The sequence below is a fragment of the Mus pahari genome, chromosome 23 (assembly GCF_900095145.1).
Source record: "Mus pahari chromosome 23, PAHARI_EIJ_v1.1, whole genome shotgun sequence".
Lineage (NCBI taxonomy): Eukaryota > Metazoa > Chordata > Mammalia > Rodentia > Muridae > Mus > Mus pahari.
In genome coordinates this window covers 30,250,222-30,271,651 of record NC_034612.1, presented here as the reverse complement: position 1 = coordinate 30,271,651, position 21,430 = coordinate 30,250,222, and the positions used below count along the sequence as shown (strand labels likewise).

General features: G+C 48.7%; 1 protein-coding gene across 2 annotated transcripts in view; it reads left to right on the top strand.

Moving 5' to 3' along the window:
- Mad1l1 (mitotic arrest deficient 1 like 1) overlaps positions 1–21,430 on the top strand; it is a 306,462-nt gene that overhangs the window by 158,221 nt on the left and 126,811 nt on the right. For both annotated transcript variants that reach the window (XM_029533893.1, XM_021186613.1), the window contains exon 12: positions 20,618–20,758. In XM_029533893.1, the coding sequence (XP_029389753.1) occupies positions 20,618–20,758 (141 nt within the window). The remainder of the gene's footprint in view (positions 1–20,617; positions 20,759–21,430) is intronic.

The window sequence follows — 21,430 nt, the reverse complement described above, 5'->3', positions numbered from 1 at the left end:
TTTTTTTTTTTCGAGACAGGGTTTCTCTGTGTAGCCCTGGCTGTCCTGGAACTCACTTTGTAGACCTGGCTGGCCTCAAGTGCTGGGATTAAAGGCGTGCACCACCACCGCCCGGCTTTTCCACCTTTTCTTGTCTCTTCCGTCATTAGTGATGATCTTAGTACCCAGATTAATCCTAACTGTGGTCCCTTGCCTCCCATCTTGCTGGATCCCACGTTGTCTTCTCCTTTCCCTTTGCATCCCACCCCCCACCATGAATGCTCACTGGGCAACACTGTGTGAGGGTGCCTAGTCCTTCCAGACTTCATACTGAGACAGTGGTTGAACAAGAAACTTGGCCTCAAATGGATGCCATCAGTTCAGCCATCTGCACAGATGCTTTCTAAATAAAAAGTTTCATGTCGGGCTGGTGAGATGGCTCAGCGGGTAAGGGCACTGACCGCTCTTCCGAAGGTCCTGAGTTCAAATCCCAGCAACCACATGGTGGCTCACAACCACCCATAATGAGATCTGGCGCCCTCTGCTGGTGTGTCTGAAGTCAGCTACAGTGAACTATAATAAATAAAGTCATTCTTTTAAAAAAAAAAAAAAGTTTCATGTCAAGTAGGGCATAATGGTGCATGCTGTAATCCCAGACCTCAGGATGCCGAGGTAGGAGGATTGCTGTGTGTTCAAGGCCACTCAGGGCCACATCACTCTCTCTAAATGTACTGTTTGTAGATGACATCAGCATGTCTGTGGACTCTGCAGGTTGAGAAGTAACAGGTCTCTGCTATCTTGTGGCTTTTTTGCCACCCCCAGAGCCAAACTCACTGTTATCTTTACCTGGTTTTGAATTTCATTTTAGTGGGTACCTATACACATAACTGCTGTGGTTGGCTTTTTTTGTTGATGGTGACATTGCTGGGCCCAGAGGTTTCATTCTGCCCTCTGAGAATGCCACGAGTCTTTCCCTCCACCTGATGGTGGGAGTTCCTACCCAGCTGCAGTGAACCAACAGTGCTGCTGTGAGTTTTTTGGCCCAGGGCTTGGGCTGGGCACCAGCACCTCACATGTACTGCTCCTTAGACATCCTCCATGATGCTTCCTGACTAATTGGTGCTGTTCCCCACTGTGGGTCTGCAACCCTGAACTATGAGCAGGAAGAAACCTCTCCCCCTTCAGCTGCTTCTGTACCTGTCTCAGAAAACAGCGAAGGAATGAAGGGGCTCACCTCATGACTTAGGTGCAGTGTTTTCTTTGACCTGTGGCCCGTCTCTGGGGCAACAGACATTTCTTTATGACCACCCCCTCCTCTGAAAATGGCACACAGCAAACTCCAGTGCCCATTTGATTTGATGATTCATAAGGTTCTTGATACATTCTGGTCACTAGCCTTTTGTTAAATAAATGATTATAAATATACCCGCTCCCCCAACCCCCCAGTCTGGAGTTTTTGTTCCTTCACTTAATCTGTTTCAGATTCCTCTATGATTGTAGTTTGTGCATGTGTGTCCTGATTAGAAGCCTTTGCTGGTGCCTGTACCTTCAGTTAAAGTTGTGGCTTTATCTGCCCTGCAAGTCACTTTCATGTCCCACTGACAAGATTCCTGACTGGAGCAACTTAAAGGAGGACGGGTTTATTTCGGTCTGTGTTTCAGTGGTTATACCCTGTCATGCCGAGGAATGCATGGTGGCTGCAGCTCGAGGCTGGTCACCTCATGGTGGTGGGCAGGAGGGAGAGCTTAGTACAGAAGGAGAAGTGACTATCACCTTCAGAGTCTTCCTCCTGCTCCTCCACTGCCAGCAGCCCCACAGCCCCCCTTGCTAGGAAGCCACAGTACTCCAAGGCCACATCCTCTGAAGAAAGTGCCAGGAGCTAGAAACCCAGGGCTGCCTCTTGAGCCTGTGTTGGAGGCCCAGGAAGGTAGAGGTGGAGTCAGGTATTAATGAAGGGTGGCAGAGGCATCAGGGGCAACATCCAAGTACACTCACCAGCAGGAGGTAGGGGACAGGCAGGACGCAGCAGCCTTTCTCTGAGACCCTGAAGTTTGGGGGTAGTAGTTGCTGGAAAGGAGAGGTTTGTGTTGACCAGAGGGAAGCAGTCCATTGGGGTGGGGAAGGCAGGAAATGGGGCAGGAGTAGGAAGTTGGTTGAGTAAGTTTTCATCCACACCCAGGAGGCAGAGCACAAGCACAGGAAGTAAGGTTAAACTATGAACCACCAAAGCCTGCTCTATTGCCGCACTTCCTCCTGTAAGGCTGCACCTCTAACCTCCCCCCAAGAGTACTGCCAACTGGGGCCTATGTGTTCAAATACAGAAGTCTGTGGGGGACATTCTTCATTCAGACTGCCGCATTGAGCCACTGCCAGAAAGTACCATGTACCTTGGGGGAGGATCTCTCCCCTTAGTTAATTCATCTAGGAACTATCCTACAGATAGCCTTAAGTTCTGTTGATTCCAGATCCTGTCAACTTGGCAGTCATGGTTCCTCCTTACACTTGTGCTGTCGTGTAAGAGTTTTAAGTGATTGTGCCTGGGGAATGAGCTAGGGCCTTGCTCAGCAAACTGTGTACACTGAACTGCAGCCCCAGTCCTCTTGTGCTTGATTTTGAGACAAAGACTCTTTAACTTACCCTGGCTGGCCTCGAACTTGCCCTGCCACCCAGGCAGCCCTTGGACATTGGCTCCTCCTTCCTTGATGTGGTCCCGGGCTCTGTTTGTCCTTGATGATCTTGCTCTGGCTCAGCGGCATGGCTAAGCACACTTACTTTGTAGATTAAGTCGGATTATCTGGTCACAGTTGTGGCGTGTTCTGGAAATCCCCATCACCTCCTTTCCCAGCCTTTATACTTCTGAGAAGCTCAACTACGGCTGCTTTGAACAGAGGGTTAGTGGCCGAGTGTCCTTCCCCCTGACAGCTAAGCCAGCTGTTAGAATTCACACTGTCTGCAGGAGGAAATGTAGCCATTCAGCAGGCTCGCTAGTCTCCATGTGCTAGGAGGCACTTTTGAAATTCTCTTTGAACATTTACTTTATTTTATTCACTATGTGTATGCATGTGTATATATGTGTGAAGGTGTGGTGTATGCCATATAGCATTCACGTGCAGGTCAGAAGATAGCTTCTGAGAGTTGGATCTTTCCTTCCACCATTGAGTGGAGGGTGGAACTCAGGTTATCAGCTTTACAGAACAAGTGCTTTGACCTGCTGGGCCATCTTGACAACCCTACGGGGCTCTTTTTTGCCTTGTTTCCATGGTGAATATGTATCAATTATAAGCAAATATTTTTTTCTGCAAATATTGAGATTATATGACTTCTCTTATTTATTCTGTTAATAAATTAGCTTTCTGACTCCAAACATGAACCCACACAGATGTCCCAGGTCAAAGCAGTTCTCTCTTGCGAGTTGTGCATTGCTGTTTGGTCTTGTGTATTGCTTAGCCATCTAGCTGAGGTTCTGGGTGAGTGACGCCTGGAGAGTCTGGCCCTTAGGTTCCCATCAGGTTTTGTGCTGTGAATTTGCTGGAATAGTCTGTAAGATGGGTGCCTACTTCTTCCTTAATGGTCTGACAGAATACACCGATGTGTAAGTTACTGGTTGGCCTTTAAGTTTTAGCCATCCGCTTGCCTCTTCCCATCGCATCCCTGGAGTCACAGATTCACGTGGCCATGTGAATTTTAAGTGGATGCTGGGGATCTTAACTCAGATCTTTGAGTAACAGACAGGCTCTTTTCCCATGGCGCCATCTCTCTAGCCTCAACACTTAAATTATTCTTTGTGTGTGAGCATGCTCCTGTCTGTGCCCTAGTATGCATGTATGTTTATGCATGTAGAGGCTAGAGGATATCTTCTTGAATTCCTCTCCACCTTTAAAAGAAAGATTTATTTTTATTTATGTATATGTGTTCATAGATACATCACATGTGTTCAGTTACCTGCAGAGTTCAACAGAGGGTATCAGATCCCCTAGAACTGAAGTTACAGGCATTTGTGAGCTGTCCAACACGGGTGCTGGGAACTGAACTCAGGTCTTCTGCAGGAGCAGCCAGTGCTCCTAAGCCACTCGGGTATCTCCTCTGCTTCTACCTTGCTTTTTCAGTCAAACCTCTCACCCAGCCCAGCCATCCTTCTGCATGAGTGCTTAGGATCCTGACTCAGGTCCTCTGGCTTGTAGAGCAAGGACGAGACAGCACTACATTTTCATTTAAAAAACTTTTTTAAAAATAAACTTGATGTGTATAAGTGTTTCCCCTGAATGTGTATCTGTGCACCAAGAGCGAGAAGAAGAAGCCGGGCGGTCAGAGCAGGCGCTCTGTAAGAGAAGCCGCTGAGCTGCCTTTGCAGCATCCCTTTCCTGGTGATTTTACTATTTTTCTACTGTGTGCTGCTTCCAGCTCACTTTTATTTGGTAATCTATATTTCTTTATTAACTTTGTCAGGGGTTTATTAATTTTTCCAAAAAGATTTCTCGTTTTTATTTTTAATTATGTGAGTATCTATTTCTGTGGGTAGGTACATGTAAGTGCAGGTTCCTATAGAGGCCAGGGGAGGTGTCTGTGGTGTCTCCTAGAGCTATGGTCACAGGCAGGTGTGAGGTGCCTAATACTGATGCTAAGAACCACACTAAGGTCCTGTGCATAGCACTGTGTGCTCTTAACTCTGCACCAGCTCTCAAGCCTGAGAGCTTATTAATTTTATTAGTCATGTGAATGAGTCAGCGTTTGGCTTTATTAATTCTCTGTGTTTATTCTGTATTGCTCATTTGCTTTTCCTATCATTCCCTCCTTTCTATGGTGTTAATTCGTGTTTGAATTTGAGTTGCGTATGTAGCCAGTTGAGTCTCATTCTTCTCTTTGGATTTCTGCTCTTAAGGCTGTAATTTAGTTGCATGCTGTGTGTTTGATATATTACATTTTCTCATTGTATTAAGCAGCCTTCCATCACGGTAGCAGATTGCCAGGACTGTCCTTATGAGGAGGAAAATGCTTGTTTGGTAGTTCTATGCTGTAACAGATCATGGCTTTAGATTGTGGCCAGTCCAGACGTCTTGGGCAATCAGGTGGTGAATCCAAGCCGTCCACCTTCAGGCCCTGAAGCCAAGAGTTGGTCCTACCTCCTGAAGGCCAGCTAGCTCCAAGTAGCACCGCAGGCTGGCCACCAGGCCTTCCTTTGGTGACCCTTGCAACCCAAACCCTGAATCAGCTTGGAAATTTATCTGTTTAATTTGACCAATGAGTTGTAAATAGATTTCTTAATTTAAAACTACTTGCTGGGTTTTAAGCTCTTGAATTGTTGAATTCTACTATAATTTTCTTGCTCTCAAATTATGCTTTGAATGGTATCAGTAAAAATTTAACAAGATACATGGCTAGGAATGGTGGCACACACTTATTGTCCCAGCCCTCTGGAGATGGAAGCAGGAAGATTACTGTGAATCTAAGGCCTGCCTAGGCCCATTGTGACTCTGTCTAAAATATATGTCGCGAACATCTGCTTCCCAGACTCCCGTTAGACCCCGCGGTAGTGTGTGTCTGTACATGGAGCGGACCAACAGGCCGGTCATTGCTTGCGAATGCTGTGTCAGCGGCAGGTTGCTCTGTCCAACTCCTCTGTATCCCAGAGAAGCTTCCTTTGGTCTGGTTCTTTGCGGACTTCCTGACTCTCCCATTAGCCATGTCAGTTGGCATCCTGGGCTTGCAGATGCTGTTTTTTGGCGCTCTATGCTGACTGAAAGCTTCAGCCTGCCCCACGAGGCTTCCTTTCTTCCTATGAACTCGTCTTTACCTGTGGGTTCTTCCAGTGATTAATCTTCTAGCAGTGATCAGCTTCCACTTTTAAATCTGCACCCTTCGCTCTCTCCACTCTCATTGGAAACCTCATTGTTTGGTTATAGACAGTTCTCTTACAAGGGGAATATAGGTTTAGTGGCTTTATTCAGCCAGACAATTTTTTTTCACTTGAAATAATTTAGTTGTCCTTTATATAATGAGAAATCTACTTCTCTGTGAATGAATCAGAGAGAATCCAAGGTCTTCCACATGAAAAGTATGTATTCCCCCACTGAGCCACACCCCCAGCCCCCTATTGGGTGATTCTAGGCAGGGGCTGTACCACTGAGCCACACCCCCAGCCCCTCACTAGGGGATTCTAGGTAGGTGCTCCACCACTGAGCCACACCCCAGTCCCCCATTGGGTGATTCTAGGCAGGGGCTGTACCACTGAGCCACACCTCAACCCCTCACTGGGGGATTCTAGGGAGGTGCTCTATCTATGAGCCACACCCCAACCCCTCACTGGGGGATTCTAGGGAGGTGCTCTATCTATGAGCCACACCTTAGCTCCTTACTGGGGGGTTCTAGAGCAAGGTGCTCTACTATTATAGTCATATTCTAGCCCCTCATTGCTGAGTCAGGCTCCCTGTCCCTTGCTGGGAGATTCTGACCAGGGACTCTACTGCTGAGCTATGCCCTTAACACATTTGCATTTAAATGATCTATATTACAGTTGCTTTTTTTTTTTTTTTTTTGGTGCCCCGCCCCCCTTGTACTTTGTCACAGAATAAACTTTCCTTTCTGTTTTCTCTCTCCTAATTATCTTGGTCACCTGGTGTGCTTTATCTGATTCTTCTTAGTTGCCTTACTACTTATGAGAAGACAGGCTGTTATTGTCTAAGTCTAGAAAAAAATTAGGGCACCCCTCTCTTCCCTGTATCTGGCCACCTTGAGCCATTTGCGCCTGCTTTGTTCCTCAGCCAGAGGCTCCCTGATAAGAAGATGTAGATATACTTACCAAGTGTTGTGTATACTTACTTAGAGATTCAGAAAGTCACTGTGTTTTTAGAAAAGGACATATGGCTCAGCCTGGCCTTGAACCCATGTAGCCAAGGCTGACCTTGAACTTCTGGTTCTCTTGCTTCTGCCTCCTGAGTTCAGATTACAGCTGTGTAGCACTGTGTTGATGTTTATATACATTTGAACTTGGCAATTGTACCTACTAGCTGGCTTTACTGTAGTATGTTATAATTAGTGAACCAGTATCCATATAACCTATGTATTATTTAGTTAACTCATGGCTGTGCCCAGAAGCAGAAAGAGAGCACTTTTGGGTTCAGTCAGTTATGGTGGTGGCAGTTGGTGGTGGGAGCTGCCTGTGGCTGTAGCAGGCTGAGTATAAGGCTGAGTGTACACATATGCATGGATCTCAGCCCACAGAATAATGCAGTCACTCCTCCCTGAAAATACCTGCCCAGCACACCCAAAGCTGTGTCTCAGTGAGGCCCAGGCCACCCCAGCCCTCTCCCCAGGAGAGTGACTATATGCATTTGATTGCAGTTGCCTGCAGAGGTCAGAGGTATTGGATCCCCTGGGATTACAGGCAGTTGGAGCTGCCTGATTTGGTTGCTGGGAATGGAATTCAGGTCCTCTGTAAGAACAGTACCACAGAGCCATCTCTCCAGCCCTTTGGGTCTTTTATTAGTGTAATTAAGTTGATAATTGGCATTGACTATCATGGTCTTACTTCATATTAAAAGTACATAGCTTACATTAGCATGTATTCTTGTGCTATATAATTCTTTTCTTTTCCTAAAAATGTGGCACGCTGGGCGGTGGTAGCGCATGCCTTTAATCCCAGCACTTGGGAGGCAGAGGCAGGCGGATTTCTGAGTTCGAGGCCAGCCTGTTCTACAGAGTGAGTTCCAGGACAGCCAGGGCTACACAGAGAAACCCTGTCTCGGGGAAAAAAAAAAAAAAGATGTGGTGCATTTATTGTATTGTCCAAGTAATCCTCCAGCCTCAGCCTCTATTATAGAGCTCTCCTTACAGCAGCTTGTCTACTGAAATGAAGTGATCACCCCCCTTGTGGAATCAGGAGGTAGTAGCCATCTAGTCGCTAGATTCTAATGGGACCTGTGGGTCTGTTGTTTTCCATTTGGAAAACTTGTGTTCCTTTAAAAGGAACAGGCTATCCTGTCACACTGAACTCCTGTCAGGAGTCACTCCAAAAGTAGGATGGATTCCACCAAGGGGCTGGCTGTCATCACCATCCTAGGTCAGGCCAGTCAGGTTTGCAAGGAAAGAGGCAGAGGATGGGACTGGATGCAGTTCCCCCATGAGCTGGGGGAACGGATGCACCAGGACTGCAGTCTCTTTGTGACAGTGAAGCCTTTAGTGGGAAGTCGGGGTGTCATGTGTTCTTGGTGCTAACAACTCAACCCAGAGCCAGTCTGGTTTCTATGTGTTTCAGTCAAGAAACTAAATACCTTCACCGTGCCTGGGCTGGCAGGACATTGGCTTGGCTTCAGGCCCACAGGGATGTCTAACTGGCCTGCTAACATCACTACTGCACTCTGTGCTTCCTAGCTGGGACCAAGGAAGAGCAGGCACTGGGTGAGCCCAAGTGTTGTTCCTCCCTCTTTGGTTTTTGGTAGCTGGCACCATTCAAGAACTCCAGCTGCTCCTGCTTCCTGTGGTAGTGCTCTGAGTGTTCTTGTGGGTGTGGCTCTTTTTGGTGTGTGTGTGTGTATAATGTGTGTGTGTTTGTGTGTTTGTGTTTGCAGGTGTGCATATGCCACATACACACAAAAAGGCCGGAGGACAATCTCCAGTGTTAGACCTCACCTTCCACTTCATCTGAGGTGGCATCTCCTTTTTACTGCTCTGCACCCCAGGCTGCTGCTCCCTGAGCCCCTGGGATTCTCTCATGCTCCCCTCACTGCTTGTTCTAGGAATACTGCAATGTCTGGCTTTCCTTGGTTTCTGGGGATTTGAAGTCAGATCTTTACACTTGCCTACTGAGCCCGCTTCCCAGCCCTCAGCCCTTAGCTTTACTTTGACAGGTCTCCTGGCCTGCTCAGTGATCCAGCCTTGTGCTCTTCCTGGGTTCTGTGAGTTTTCACTCATTTCTGTTCTTGTCTGTATTCTTTTCTTTTGCTTGCTTTGGGCTAGAAGTGGTTTGTTAATTTCTATGCATTTGGGGGCCTCACCCCCAGCTCTTTTGCAGCTGTTACCCAGTTTAATTCAGTGGCCACATTCTTCTCTTGTCCATTCCCTGTGGTGTTGTTTCTGGCCCCAGTGTGCTGCTTTGCAAGTGTTCCCTGTGAGCTTGGGGAATACCCTCTCCATCACCATCAGGCAAGGTGATTGATGGCACAGTTTGGTTCAGTGGTGTCCTTACTGATTTTCTGCCTGTTCCAGATAGAGAACTGTTGAATTTTTGACATGTACCAGGAGATCATCTGTCTCCCTCTCTGCAGTTCGATCTGTTTGTGTTGTGTGTGTCTTTGCATTCTAGGATCAGTGAGTTAGTGTGGAGGGTGGTCATGGTTTTCTGTCACAGTGACCCCAGTAATGCTGGAGAGCTGAGCTCCTTTCTTGTGCTTTTTCCCTAGTCCATTGACATGCAGAAATGTAGTGTAGGGTCTGGGTATCTTCATGTGAGTTGCAGGTGCCTGTGGATGCCAGAAGAGGGCATTGATTCTCCTGGAGCTAGAGTCACAGAGGGTTGTGAGATGCATTCCAAGCATTGCCAGTGTGTGGATTCAGAGTCAGGTCCTTTGTAAGAACAAGAAGTGCGCTTTCCAAGGGTCGCTTTCACGTCGACATTGATGCTTCCAGGGTGATGGTTAACATTTTCTTTGCTGTTTATTATTGAACCAATAAAATCCGTAAAACCTAAAAAAAAAAAAAAAAAAAAAAAAGAACAAGAAGTGCTCTTAACCGCTGAGTCTTCTCTGTAGCCCAATGTTTCCAATATTCCTAATGCTTCAACCCTTTAATACAATTCTTCCTGTTGTGGTTACCCCCCACCATAAAATTGTTTTGTTGCTACTTTGTGATGGTTTGTATATACTTGGCCAACGGAGTAGCACTATTAGGAGGTGTGGCCTTGTTGGAGTGGGTGTGGCCTTGTTGGAGTAGGTGTGTCTCTGTGGGTGTAGGCTTTAATATCCTTGTCCTAGCTACCTGGAAACAAGGCTCTAGCTGCCTTTGAAACAAGAGGTGGAACTCTCAGTTCCTCTAGCCCCCTGTCTACCTGGATGCTGCCATGCTTCTACTTTAATGATAATGGACTGAACCTTTCAAACTGTAAGCCAGCCCCAATTAAATGTTGTCCTTATAAGAGATGCCTCGGTCATGGTGTCTGTTCACAGCAGTAAAACCCTAAGACATACTTCATAACTTTAGTTTTGCTACTGTTATGAGTTATAATGCAAATATCTGTGTTTTCTGACGGTCTTAGACGATCCCTGTCTGGCCCACAAGGGATCATAACCCGCAGTTGAGAACTGCTGCCCTGGCCCCTCCCACTCTCTTTTGATTGGAGTTACTGGAGTATATCTTCCTCCATTTACCTTTAATAGATGTGTCTTTTTGTTCAAAGACCACTTCTTGCAGACAGCATATAATTAGGTCTTGTTTTTTTAATGCACCCTGACAGAGTCTTCCAGAGTGGCCTGCTCAGATTAATTGGTGTGCTTAGATCATGCACAGTTAAAATGGTCGTTGACATGGTTTACAATACCCCATGTTTGTTCCTGTTTTGTGCTTGGTCACTGCTCTTTGTTTTCTTTCTCATTATCTTCTCCACTTTATCTGCCTTGTTTGGTTTTAATTGCGCATTTCTTATCATTCAGTTTCCCCCACCCCCACTGGTAGCATATGAATTAGGCAGCTCCCATCCACCCCCTATACGCTTGGACCCAGAGCCTTGCATATTGCATATGCTATACAAATGTTCCACCACCGAGCAACACCTCAGCCCATCACTGGGGGATTCTAGGCAGGGGCTCTACCACTGAACCACACCCCAACCTCTCACTGGGGGATTCTAGGCAGGGGCTATTCCACTGAGCCACACCCTCAGCCCCTCACTTGGGGAGTCTAGGCAGGGGCTCCTATACTAAGCCATACCCAGCCTCTAATTAAGTATCTTGGGTGTGGGAGGAACTCTAGACAAGCATTGTACTTTGGAGCCACCTGCAACCCCCACGCCTCATTGTACCTTGCAGTCTACTTCTTACATTTTACTTTGAGCAAAGATCTTACTAAGTTTTCCAGGCTGGCCATATTCATACTCTATATATCAGACTGGTCTTGAACTTGAAGTCTTTCTGCTTTAATCTCCAGAGTAATGGGAACAACAGGCCTGTGTCACTAGGTGGGATTAATTTTGAGTGTTGGTCTTAGACATTTAGGAATAATTTAGTCCAGGGTTGACAACACTGAGTCACTTTATAGGTCAGGGGATGATCTCAATCAAGCTCTCTGAACCATCCTTACTTACCACCCAGGGGCACTGCAGTCAACTAATGTGCTGACTTTAAAGGAGAGAGAGAGAGAGAGTGTGTGTGTGTGTGTGTGTGTGTGTGTGTGTGTGCTGTGGGTGACTGGGGAAGCCAGAAAGGGGCACCAGATTTCCTGGATTTGCAGTTGTTCAACCTAGGTTCTTGGAATTGCATTCTGGTTCTCTAGATGAGCAGGCAGTCTGTGCTCTTGACTGTTTTTGATCATCTCTGTGAGGAGTGGAGCAGAGGAGTGTCAGCTATTTTACCTTGCCCTCACTTTTCCTTCTTGTCCTTATTCCATAAAGGACCGCCCTTCCTTTGTGGTGGTGAAGCTCTTGGGACTCCTGCCGGGCAAGTCTGATGCTGGCACAGTGACCCAGGTCACTCTCTCTTTTCCCTTGACAGGTAGTTTTACCAGGCACCTGGTAGGTGGGCTGTTAAAGTCCTGTGCTCAAATCCTCTTCACATTTGCGTGCTTCCTGACAGGAAGCTGCTGTCCTTGTGTCTGTCTGCTTCTTTAATGTGCTCGTGTGTGCTCATGGACTCAGGATGGTCAGTGCGCCATTTTCACAAGTCAGTTCTCTCCTTGCAACTTGGTGACACAGGGTCTCTGGTGTGGTTTCTGCAGTGATGGCTGGTTCTCAGGCTCCTGGGTGATTTCCCCCATTCCTGCCCCCCATTTCCTATCACTGTGAATTCGGGGATTACGAACATTAGTCCTCCCCTTCTATGCTTTTACCTGAGTTCTAGGGGATTGCATTCTGGGCTGAAAGGCTTGCAGGGCGACCTGCAGAGGCACCACGCTGGCCTTGTCATTTTATCTTTATATCATCATGTTCTCTAAGAGGTCTTATTTAGTCTCTGCTTGCTGAAAATATGGTTTTTTTTTTTAAACTTCACAAATATATTAGATGTTCACAGTCTACAGAATTGCTTCTCAGGATAACTATTTTTTGTTTTCTGAAGTAGTTCTCAATGATTCTTCATTTGGAATTTGTGTTCTGTCTTCTATGTTCTAGCACTTGCTAAATTTCTTAACTGTTAAAGTTTTAAAAACAAGTTAATTTTCTTTTAGTCATTCCCTTGAGGTTTGATAGCCGCTTACCAGCCTATGTTGTTTTGAGACAGTGCCCCACGAGGGCTAGGCTAGCCCAGGATTCAGATCTAGGGAATATCTCAGATCCTCATGTTTGTGTGGAAAGTGCCATCCCAACCACACCTCAAACCAGATTTTGTCATGTCGGTCTTCACTTGTCATGTCTAATCCCTGGCTGTCAATTCACTTGTCGTTGATGGACACATTGACATCTCCACTGTGTCAATGGTGGACACTCCCTGATGGACACATTGACATCTCCACTGTGACAGTGGTGGCTTTACATTTCCAGGCTGGCACTGCCCCTTCCTCATCAGCAGCTCACGTGGTTTTGGAGAATTAAGCCTTTGGTTGCTGCTCAGTGCGCCTCTTTGTCTTGTGTCCCTCCTCCCCAGCCTCTGGTGGCCAGGGGTCAGTAGAGTAAGATCCAGCTCTGCTGAGGCCTTAGCCTTCAGTTTTGTCTTATTCAATTTTGTTGGACTGCCACTCTCCCTGGCTGCCTGCACCATGCATCATTTATTTTCTGGAAATTCTCTGCAGTGGACACTTGTTTTTCTTACACAGTATGAGCTTCGTCTTTTAATCAGCATGTTTAGTTTGTCTTCATTGCTTATTCTTCCCATTTGAATTTCTGTGCTCCAACTTAGTACTTTATATGTACCACTTAAAGTTATCGTGGTGACAGTTTCCTCCCATTGTTTTGAATTTATTGGAGTTTGCCCCCAGGCCCTCCACTTTCTCCCTGCATAGTTTCTGTAGTGCAGTTAACTATATCTTGACCCCACTCCCGCTGTCTAAGGATTTATTAGACTGGTTTACACAATGGTCTGGAAAGTATAGTGGCTGCCTTAACTGAAGAGCTGAGGGCCTAGCAGCTGCACAGCAGCCCATAGAGCTGAGTGTCTCATCAGCCTCCGCCTGGCCCTGGAAGCCTAGGGGATTCCTGGAGAGTCACTGCTCTTTAGTCCATGTTGGAAGCCAGAGGAAGCTGGGTTCTGATGCCGGTGAAGTAGCACGGCAGCCACAGGGTAGATGAACTTGCCAGTGAGTCACAAAGGCAAGCTGGCAGAGAGCCGAGCTCTCTTCTGGGACCTTCTTTTATCTGGGTTACTACTGGGAGGGCAGGTGTTTCCACTTCAAGTCACCTCAAGAATGCCCCCCACAGATCTGTCAGTACTTTGTCCTTCAGTCCATTTGCGATCAAGCCATGCTGCCAACCAAGATTAACCATCACATAGCCCAAAGCAACCCTGCTGTCTTAGTGCCATTCCCCCTAAATTCCAATCTGAGATTCTCAGTGGCTCTACTGTGTAACTCACTAGATTGCACAGTGATGAACTGAGTGGGGGGAAGGATGGTTGCTTCTGTACCCTCCTTGTCAGCCTTTAATTCTCCTTGGCAGGAGGGATGGGTGTTTAATGAGTCGATTGATTCTCCCCTCCCTGCAGGACCCATGCCTTCTGCTGGTGTTTCCGTCTGGACTTTCCATGGAGTGTGATTTCAGACTAGTTACCTCCAGCTCTGGGGTTTTGCATGTAGGCTTGTGGTCACAGACTCTCAGCATTCGACTTTTGTGGCTTTTCCTATCTACCCAGCATCAAGGCAGGCACACATATGGCTGTCATCCTCGGTGTGGTGGTAGCTCTTGTTGGAAGTTTGATCACTGTGGCTAGCTAGGGCTGTTCGACACAGGGTCCCTCATCTCACTGCCTTGCTGCTCAGGCACTACAGTCTCTATTCTACCCCTGCTAGAGTCCTGCTGTATTCCAGACCTTGGGAGTTTATGGCTTTGCAGACGGTCCCCAGGGAGGTTTCTCTTGGGCCCAGGTTCATTCCCTACCAATGGCACCAGCCATGGATATTATTGGCTGATTACCTCACGTGGTAACTCACTGTTCCCTTGGGTCATGGTTCATCTGGGATCTGTGGACAGTGGGTCCCCTGGAATTTGAGAGGCCAATTCCTTGATTGGGGTGAGCAGCCAGCCCTCACAGAGATGGGTGGAGGTGCCCTTGAGTTGACAACCAGTGTCAGACTAGCTGCACCGTGGAAGGCCTCTCTTCTGACCCTGCGAGCTCTCTCTCTCTTTGCCTGAGTTTGCTTGCAGTTCTAGAGAGTCCCAGATGGAAAGGGGCAGGCAGAGGTAACACAGAAACCCTGAAAAGGACTGTGTTCTTGGCTCTGGTTAGGCGCGTCTCGCTGCCCCAGCACTCGGGGCAGCTGTGGTGGGTCAGAGTGGAAGCTTGCGTGGGTCCCGGAAGCACCAGAGCTGTGCTGGCGGCGTCACCCTCCTGCAGGTGTGCATCCAGCAGTATGATGACATGGCCCGTCTTCCTCTGCCTTTTGGGAACCTCTCTCCACTAGTGTGGGTGTCCAGGGTATGTGCCAGGTAGAGCTAGAATTCTTCTTGTCCCTGGTGCCTATGCTCCTGGCCTATAGGATTCCCTCAGAATGGGCTGCAGAGAGAAGCCTGGGTGCTCTAAAGAGGATGGGAAGCTCGGGATCTTGAAGAGTTCCTTAAGTGGAGACAAGTGTCAGGGAACAAGCCCAGGTGGCAGCATGACCAGAGCTGGAAGCAGTGGGGCCGGAATGCTTGGGGACCTAGGGCAGGGCCCATGGACTCTTGCATCTGTTCAGCTTTTAGAGTGGGACACAGCCAGGGCCTCCGATAAAGATGAGCCTGTAAAAAGAGGTTTTTAGGGTTTTTTGTTTGTTTTGGTTTTTTGAGACAGGGTTTCTCTGTGTAGTCCTGGCTGTCCTGGAACTCACTCTGTAGACCAGGCTGGCCTCCCAAGTGCTGGGATTAAAGGCGTGCGCCACCACGCCCCACTAAAAAGTTATCTACCAGGAACTGATTTTGTTGTGGACACCCCCATGCCTCCAGCTCTCACTCATCTGGGGTTGACCAGTGAATGGCTCTGAGAGACATGATGGGAGAGTGGGCAGGGAGCAGGGCTGGGATGCCCAGAGCTGGGTGGACTCCAGCAGCTCCCAGTGCTGGGATGTAATGAGACCAGCTCTTTGTGGGGTATAGGCTCATGACTTAGTTTTTCTTAAGAAAGCCTTGTGGAGTGCCTATGAGTTGAGTGGAGGAACCTAGACAAGGAGAAAGGCCGTGGGGCTATGAAAGAACCACAGGAGATGCCCGCAGAGAGCAGCCATGCATAGAGGTCCTCAGAGGCAGAACTGTGATGAGTGGGCGGTCCAGTGAATCAGCATTGGCAGGGGAGGCTGGAAGAGGATGAGGAGAGGAGAAGGGAGGGGAGGGGAGAAAGAGACATGCCTGCACTGCCTGTAGCCTCTGCTCTCAGCTGCTTCTGTGGGGTGGGGTGGGGTGGGGGTCTCTGGGTCTATGGAGAGACCATTGTGCCAACATAAAATGCCTCCAACCCAGTTCCCTTTAGCGAGGGAGGGGAGTGACAAGGGTTGCCTCGAGTCCTGTATAGCCCTCCGACAGCAGCCTTTCCAATAGCCTGAGTGGGCTTTGGGGCAGCACATACACCTGCCTCTCAGGTCACTTATGTCCATCCAAGCAGGGGTATTTGACACGGAGAAAGCAGCTGGGAGAGAATAGAGGATGGCAGTGATGCCCACACCCATACAGCCAGAATGACGTGCCACTTGGAGGCTGTGGCTTGAGGCCAGAGCCTCCTGCAGAGGGCTGTATTTGAATTTCCAAGATCATCCATGCACTTTGCCTCTACACAGTACAGAGAGGCTGATTATATTCTTCAGGTTACAGAGCAAACCTATGTCCTGCCAGTGTAGGCCTTGTGGTGTTTTTGGCCTGAGACATTCTGCAGGCTGATCATCTACCCCACATTGACGCCTCCTTCCCACAGTGTGCCCCAGGCTGGTCAAGAGTTATTTCTGGACAGTGAGAAATGGGCTCTGTAGGCTCATGCATTTGAACATTTGGTCCTGTTTGGTGGCACTGTTCGTGGATGTTGTAGAACCTTTAGGAGGTGAAGCCTTTCTGAGGATGTATCACAGGGTGCAGACTTTGAGAGTGTAGAGCTTTGCCCATTTGCAGTTTGTGCTCTTTTTGGTGTTTGCAGTTGAAGATGCAGTTGTTCAATTTTCTGCTGCTGTGACTGACCCCCCACCCTCAGCCCCTATTATGCCCCTCTGGAACCTTAAGCCAAGACAAATCCATTCTTCCATTATTGTTTTTGTATGTGGCGTTCCATCACAGCAACAGAAAGAAACTAACGTCCACTCTCTGGCAAGGCCCTTTGGGAACTATCCACAGTGCCCTCTGGCTGGGATATAAGCAGGCGCAGCTTGCGTGCTCGGGTCCCCTGTGACCGCCTACTGTCTTTTTAGTGCTCTGTCCGCTGGTCTGTTCTTGTATCCCCTGCCCCAAGGCCTGCTGGGCTGTACTGTTAGCACCTCCATGGGTTTAAGTGGGGCTGTCTCTATGCAGATATGGGTTAGTGCGCATACTGGTGGATCAGAAGTAAGTGACAGGACTTCCTCCGACACAATGATAGCTACATAGAACTCTCGGAGCATGCATCGGAGTAGGGATGCCCATGTTGGCTGTTGCTTGTTCTGTGATGGTCATCTGTTTCCCTCACCCCCACTCCACTCTGGCTGTCTGAGTTCATCCTAAGTGGAGAAAGGACCTTGTCAGGAGGCTCAGGTCCCGGAAGGCAGGGATTTGGAGTTCCTGGCTCCTGAGACAATGTATTCTACACTTCTGTGCCTCAGTTTCTCTTCTAGAAAACCACTATGAACCCCTGGCCTTGGATTTTTTTTTTTTACTAGTTTTTTGTGCAGCACTTTCTCTTCCCCCACCCCCGCCCCACCCCAAGATGAAAACATTGACCTGTAGAGGAAGGCGGAAGGCTCAGGTAGGACATGGGGTTGAGTATTGGGTTGTAACTTATGAGACTCAGAAGAGACATGGCTCAAGAACCCCTTTCTGGTGTTATGTAAGCAGGAAGTGTTTTCTGGAGAGAGGAGACTCATTGGTGGAGCTGTCTGCAAGCTGGGCAGAGAGTTCTAAGGATGTAGTAGCTCTGTGGGGTCATTTGTATGCTTGGGTGAGTTTTTTTGGTGATGCAGCTGTGTCCCCTCCCCCCCATTACCTATGCTTCTTTGAAAGAACCCGCTAAACTTATTATTTAGCTCCTGTAAACTAAACCCACCACTCTGGACATGGATGGAGTCCTTTCTTTGGGTCTGTTGTTGCTTTCTCTAGCTAGGAATGGGTTGAAAATGTTCATGCAACATGCTGTAGTTATTCTCCCTCCCTTCCCTCTCCCTCCCTCCCATCCTCCACCCCCCTCTCAATACACAGGTTGGTGCCTGTGTGTATATATTTGTGTAGGGGCCATTGTAGGTCAGGTGACAACTTGATCCCTCCTGAGGATCCCAGGAATAAAATTAAGATCCTCAGATTTAGCAGCAAATGTTACCATTTAGCTATCTTGGCAGCAACCCTCACCTTGCTTTCTTTTTAGACATAGTCTGTCACTGAGACCTGTGGCTCATTGATGTGTCTAGTCTGGTCAGCCCTGGGGTTACCACCTCACCAGTATTAATATAACAAGCAAGTTCCATCACACTTGGCTTTTTACATGAGTGCTGGGCCCCCATAGATAACTTAGATCCTTACCCTTGCACAGCAAACACTTACCCACTGAGGCATCGCTCCAGCCTGTCTACATTACATCATACCAACAGGTATTTTACTCTGATGTCACCACCACCGATGTCTGATGGCCACTGGCCTCTCTGCCCAGGCAGCAGACCATCCCTCTAATTGTCTCAGGTGGTTTCGAGGTCTCCATCTTCAGTTGATGGCTTTCTCTGTCTGCAGCACTTTCTCCTCGCCATTAATTACACGGTGAGCAAATTTGATTGCTTTCAAACAGGATTGTTCTGTACCGGAGGAGAAGCACTCAGTGGAAAATACCACTTTGTTTGGTGCTTGGCAAGCAGGTCTTTAGGGCTCTGTGGGTGCCACCTAGGCGCCTGTTTGTGCTGCAGAATCGCCTGTGCCTGCTCAAGTGGAGTCAAGGCAAGAGTGGCACTGCTCATTAAAGAGCCGTTACCCAGTCTCACCACACAGCACCCTCACTGTGACGGCCATTCCTTGAAAAGATACAAACAGCAAACTTCTCCAGTTCTATTTTTCTTCTGTGCCAGCCTGGAGACACTCGAGGAGAGAAGCCCAGAGAAAGGCAGCAGCGGGGAGATTTACCGATCAATAAAAGAGACAATTACAGTTTGTTGATGAAAGGAAATCCCCCGCCCGGCCTCTCGTGGCATTGACACTCTGCTAATGATAACTTGGGTAACCAGCTCGAGACGATAAAAGTCAATGGGAAGATATAGGATTTCAATAAAGTTATGGCACTTCATAAACCTTCCCGCGGAAACAGATCGCCCCCAGACTGGTGACCAGTTCCAGCTGGATTTGGTACTTTAATTTCTCACTTATTGAATTTTTTGGCACTCACTAATTATGAATTCTATGCCAGGGTGATAACTGTGTCCCCAGCTTGGGAGGGAAGAGATCTCCAATGAGGCTTTGGAGGCCCACAGGCTAAGGGGGAGAGGTGGTAGGGTGTTCTCTGCACCCCAGCATCCCAACCCTCTTAAATAGAGGGGTTTAAGAATAGGCAGTATTGGTGCTGAGGGTGGCTAAGTCTTGAGTCAGGACCTTAGCCTCATGGGAAAGTCCTTGGTGGCCATGGGTGTTGTTCCTGGTGCCTATGTAGTTTAAAAGAGCCAGTCTGTGGATGTCATTCTTTCCCCCCCCCCCCCCGAGCCTCTCCCAGTGTGGACAGACCATGCAGGTCACATGGGAGGGAGTGTGTTGTGCTGGCCACCCTGACCTTTTCCTGAGTGTGTGATTTGGGAAGGGATGTGCTGGAGCACATAGGAGACACATCCTGGCCATTGTGCCGGGACAGCATTTGCCAATGGTAATAAAATCCTTATGTTTTCATGAGTAATGGTTATCAACAGGATAGCTCACTGGACACTTTGTCCACAGCTATATTGATCCACACAGCTGCCTTGTGACCACTTTCTTGCTGAAGGAGGCTTTGAGACCTGGGGTGACTAGATAGCTGGCTTCAGAGCAGAGCTGGAGTTGGAACTGTCCCCTTCTTCCTGAGCTGTGCTGTCCCCAGCATCTTCACTGCTGGCTACATGAATGGGCAAAAAACTTAAGCAGAAGGCACACAGCTCATCAGCACACACACCTTGGAATCCAGTGAGATGCACAGAGCTGGGCTGGCCCAGACCTGCGGGATGAAGAGCCTTTCACTGTCCCCAAGGTGATGCTCACAGGAGGTTGGTGAGGCTGGGTCCTGGCACACCTGGACTTCCAAGGAGGATTGGCCACTCTCACTTGTGCACCTCATGGAACTCTGAGAAGGTGACGTCAGGTGGAGGGGAGTTGCCAGCCTGTGCCTGGGATTGTGGGGCTGGGTCTCCTTTAACCTAGGAGTAATATCCATGTCTAACAGAGCCTAGTGAGCACCCCTGGGGAAGACAGTCTCCCTAACAATGCTGTACCCCATATGTGGCCCTCACAGCATCTTGGCTCCCCACACAGGGCAGGTTGCATGTCTACAGGGCTCCTTGCTGGCAGGGTGGAAGGCGTTCCTCTTCAGCTCCTGTGACCCCTCTCTAACATCTTAGAGAACCTGGTCCCAGTCTCTGCAGCATCTCTCCACTGCTGGTTCAGGCTGTCAACCTTAGGATCTCTAGTGTACAGAGACTTGCTGAGGAGGGTTAGGCACAACTCCAGCTGTCACTCCTACTCTGTGTAGAATATGGCTGGATAGGCTGGTGCCCTCATATGTCCATGAGTCGCTGTGGATGTGAGGGACTCGCTGAGGCCACGGCTGCTTCTGGAGCCTCAGTGTCTGGGCATTGGAACAGGGTCAAGGATTCTGAGTCTGCTCAGGAAGGGTTGGGCCTTACTCCCCAGCTTGTGTTCTTGCTCTGGGTGGCGCTCAGAGCTCACACCCAGCTTGGTGTCTTCCCTGGAATGGTTGAGATGGGTACTGTTGGCAGGGCTCACCGACCCAGTGAAACTGAGTCTAGAGCTCTGCAGGCCTAGACCTCTGTTGCAGGCTCTCTGGAGGTGTGCACCTCTGGCAGATGGAAGCAGGCCAGAGTCCTGAGCTTTTTGAGCATGTGCAGGGACTCTGAAGCTCACACCTCTGAGGCTTCCAAGCCACCTCACGCACCGTCCCCACCCTGACCTGACCATCTGTGTCTACAGGAGAGAGACGGCATGCGTGCCATCCTGGGATCCTACGACAGTGAGCTGACCCAAACTGAGTACTCAACCCAGCTGACACAGCGCCTGTGGGAGGCCGAGGACACGGTTCAGAAGGTACATGCCCACAGCTCGGAGATGGAGGTAGGTGTGCACCATGGGCAAATAGAGGCTATGGTGTGTGTGTGAGGAGGGCAGCCGTGGGGGTTATTTTGGTATGTGCTCTGCTTTACTTGTTATATATATATATTATATATATATAGCACTTGGTGGTTAGTGGGTTCCAGGTAACCCCAGCCAGCAGAGGTGGGTGTCAAGGCGCTTCAGGGTAAGGCAAGGCCTCCGCCAGGTTGTTCCCAGGTGCCTTGAAGACAGTCTGTGCTGTGTAGCCATGTGGTCCCTGCGGCAGCCTGCTTCCTCTTGCTGCAGGTTCCTGTGGTGTTCCTGTCTAGAGGATGGCACCGCGTTTTCCAGGTAGTTTGTGGCTTCTTATTCTCTCTGTCACCTGCAGTATTGTGAGCCCTCTGTGAAGTCTCATGTGGCTTTGTGGAGTGAAGGTAGAGAAAATGTTCCATTTTAAGGAAAAGAGTAACTCTCTGGCCTCTGTAGGCTGCTAGGCACTGGGAAGCAGTGCAGACGGCACTTGGCCTCTCCTTCCCGGCTAGCCTGTGCCAGGGCTGAGCTCCTGCATGCTGCATGCTCTCTCCCTGCAGCGGAAGTGGGGAGGCTTGCTTCATTCTCTGGAGAGGCTGCATGACCGACCGTACAAGATGAGGTGAGACCCTGCCGTTGGGAGAACCACACAGCCACATCCCC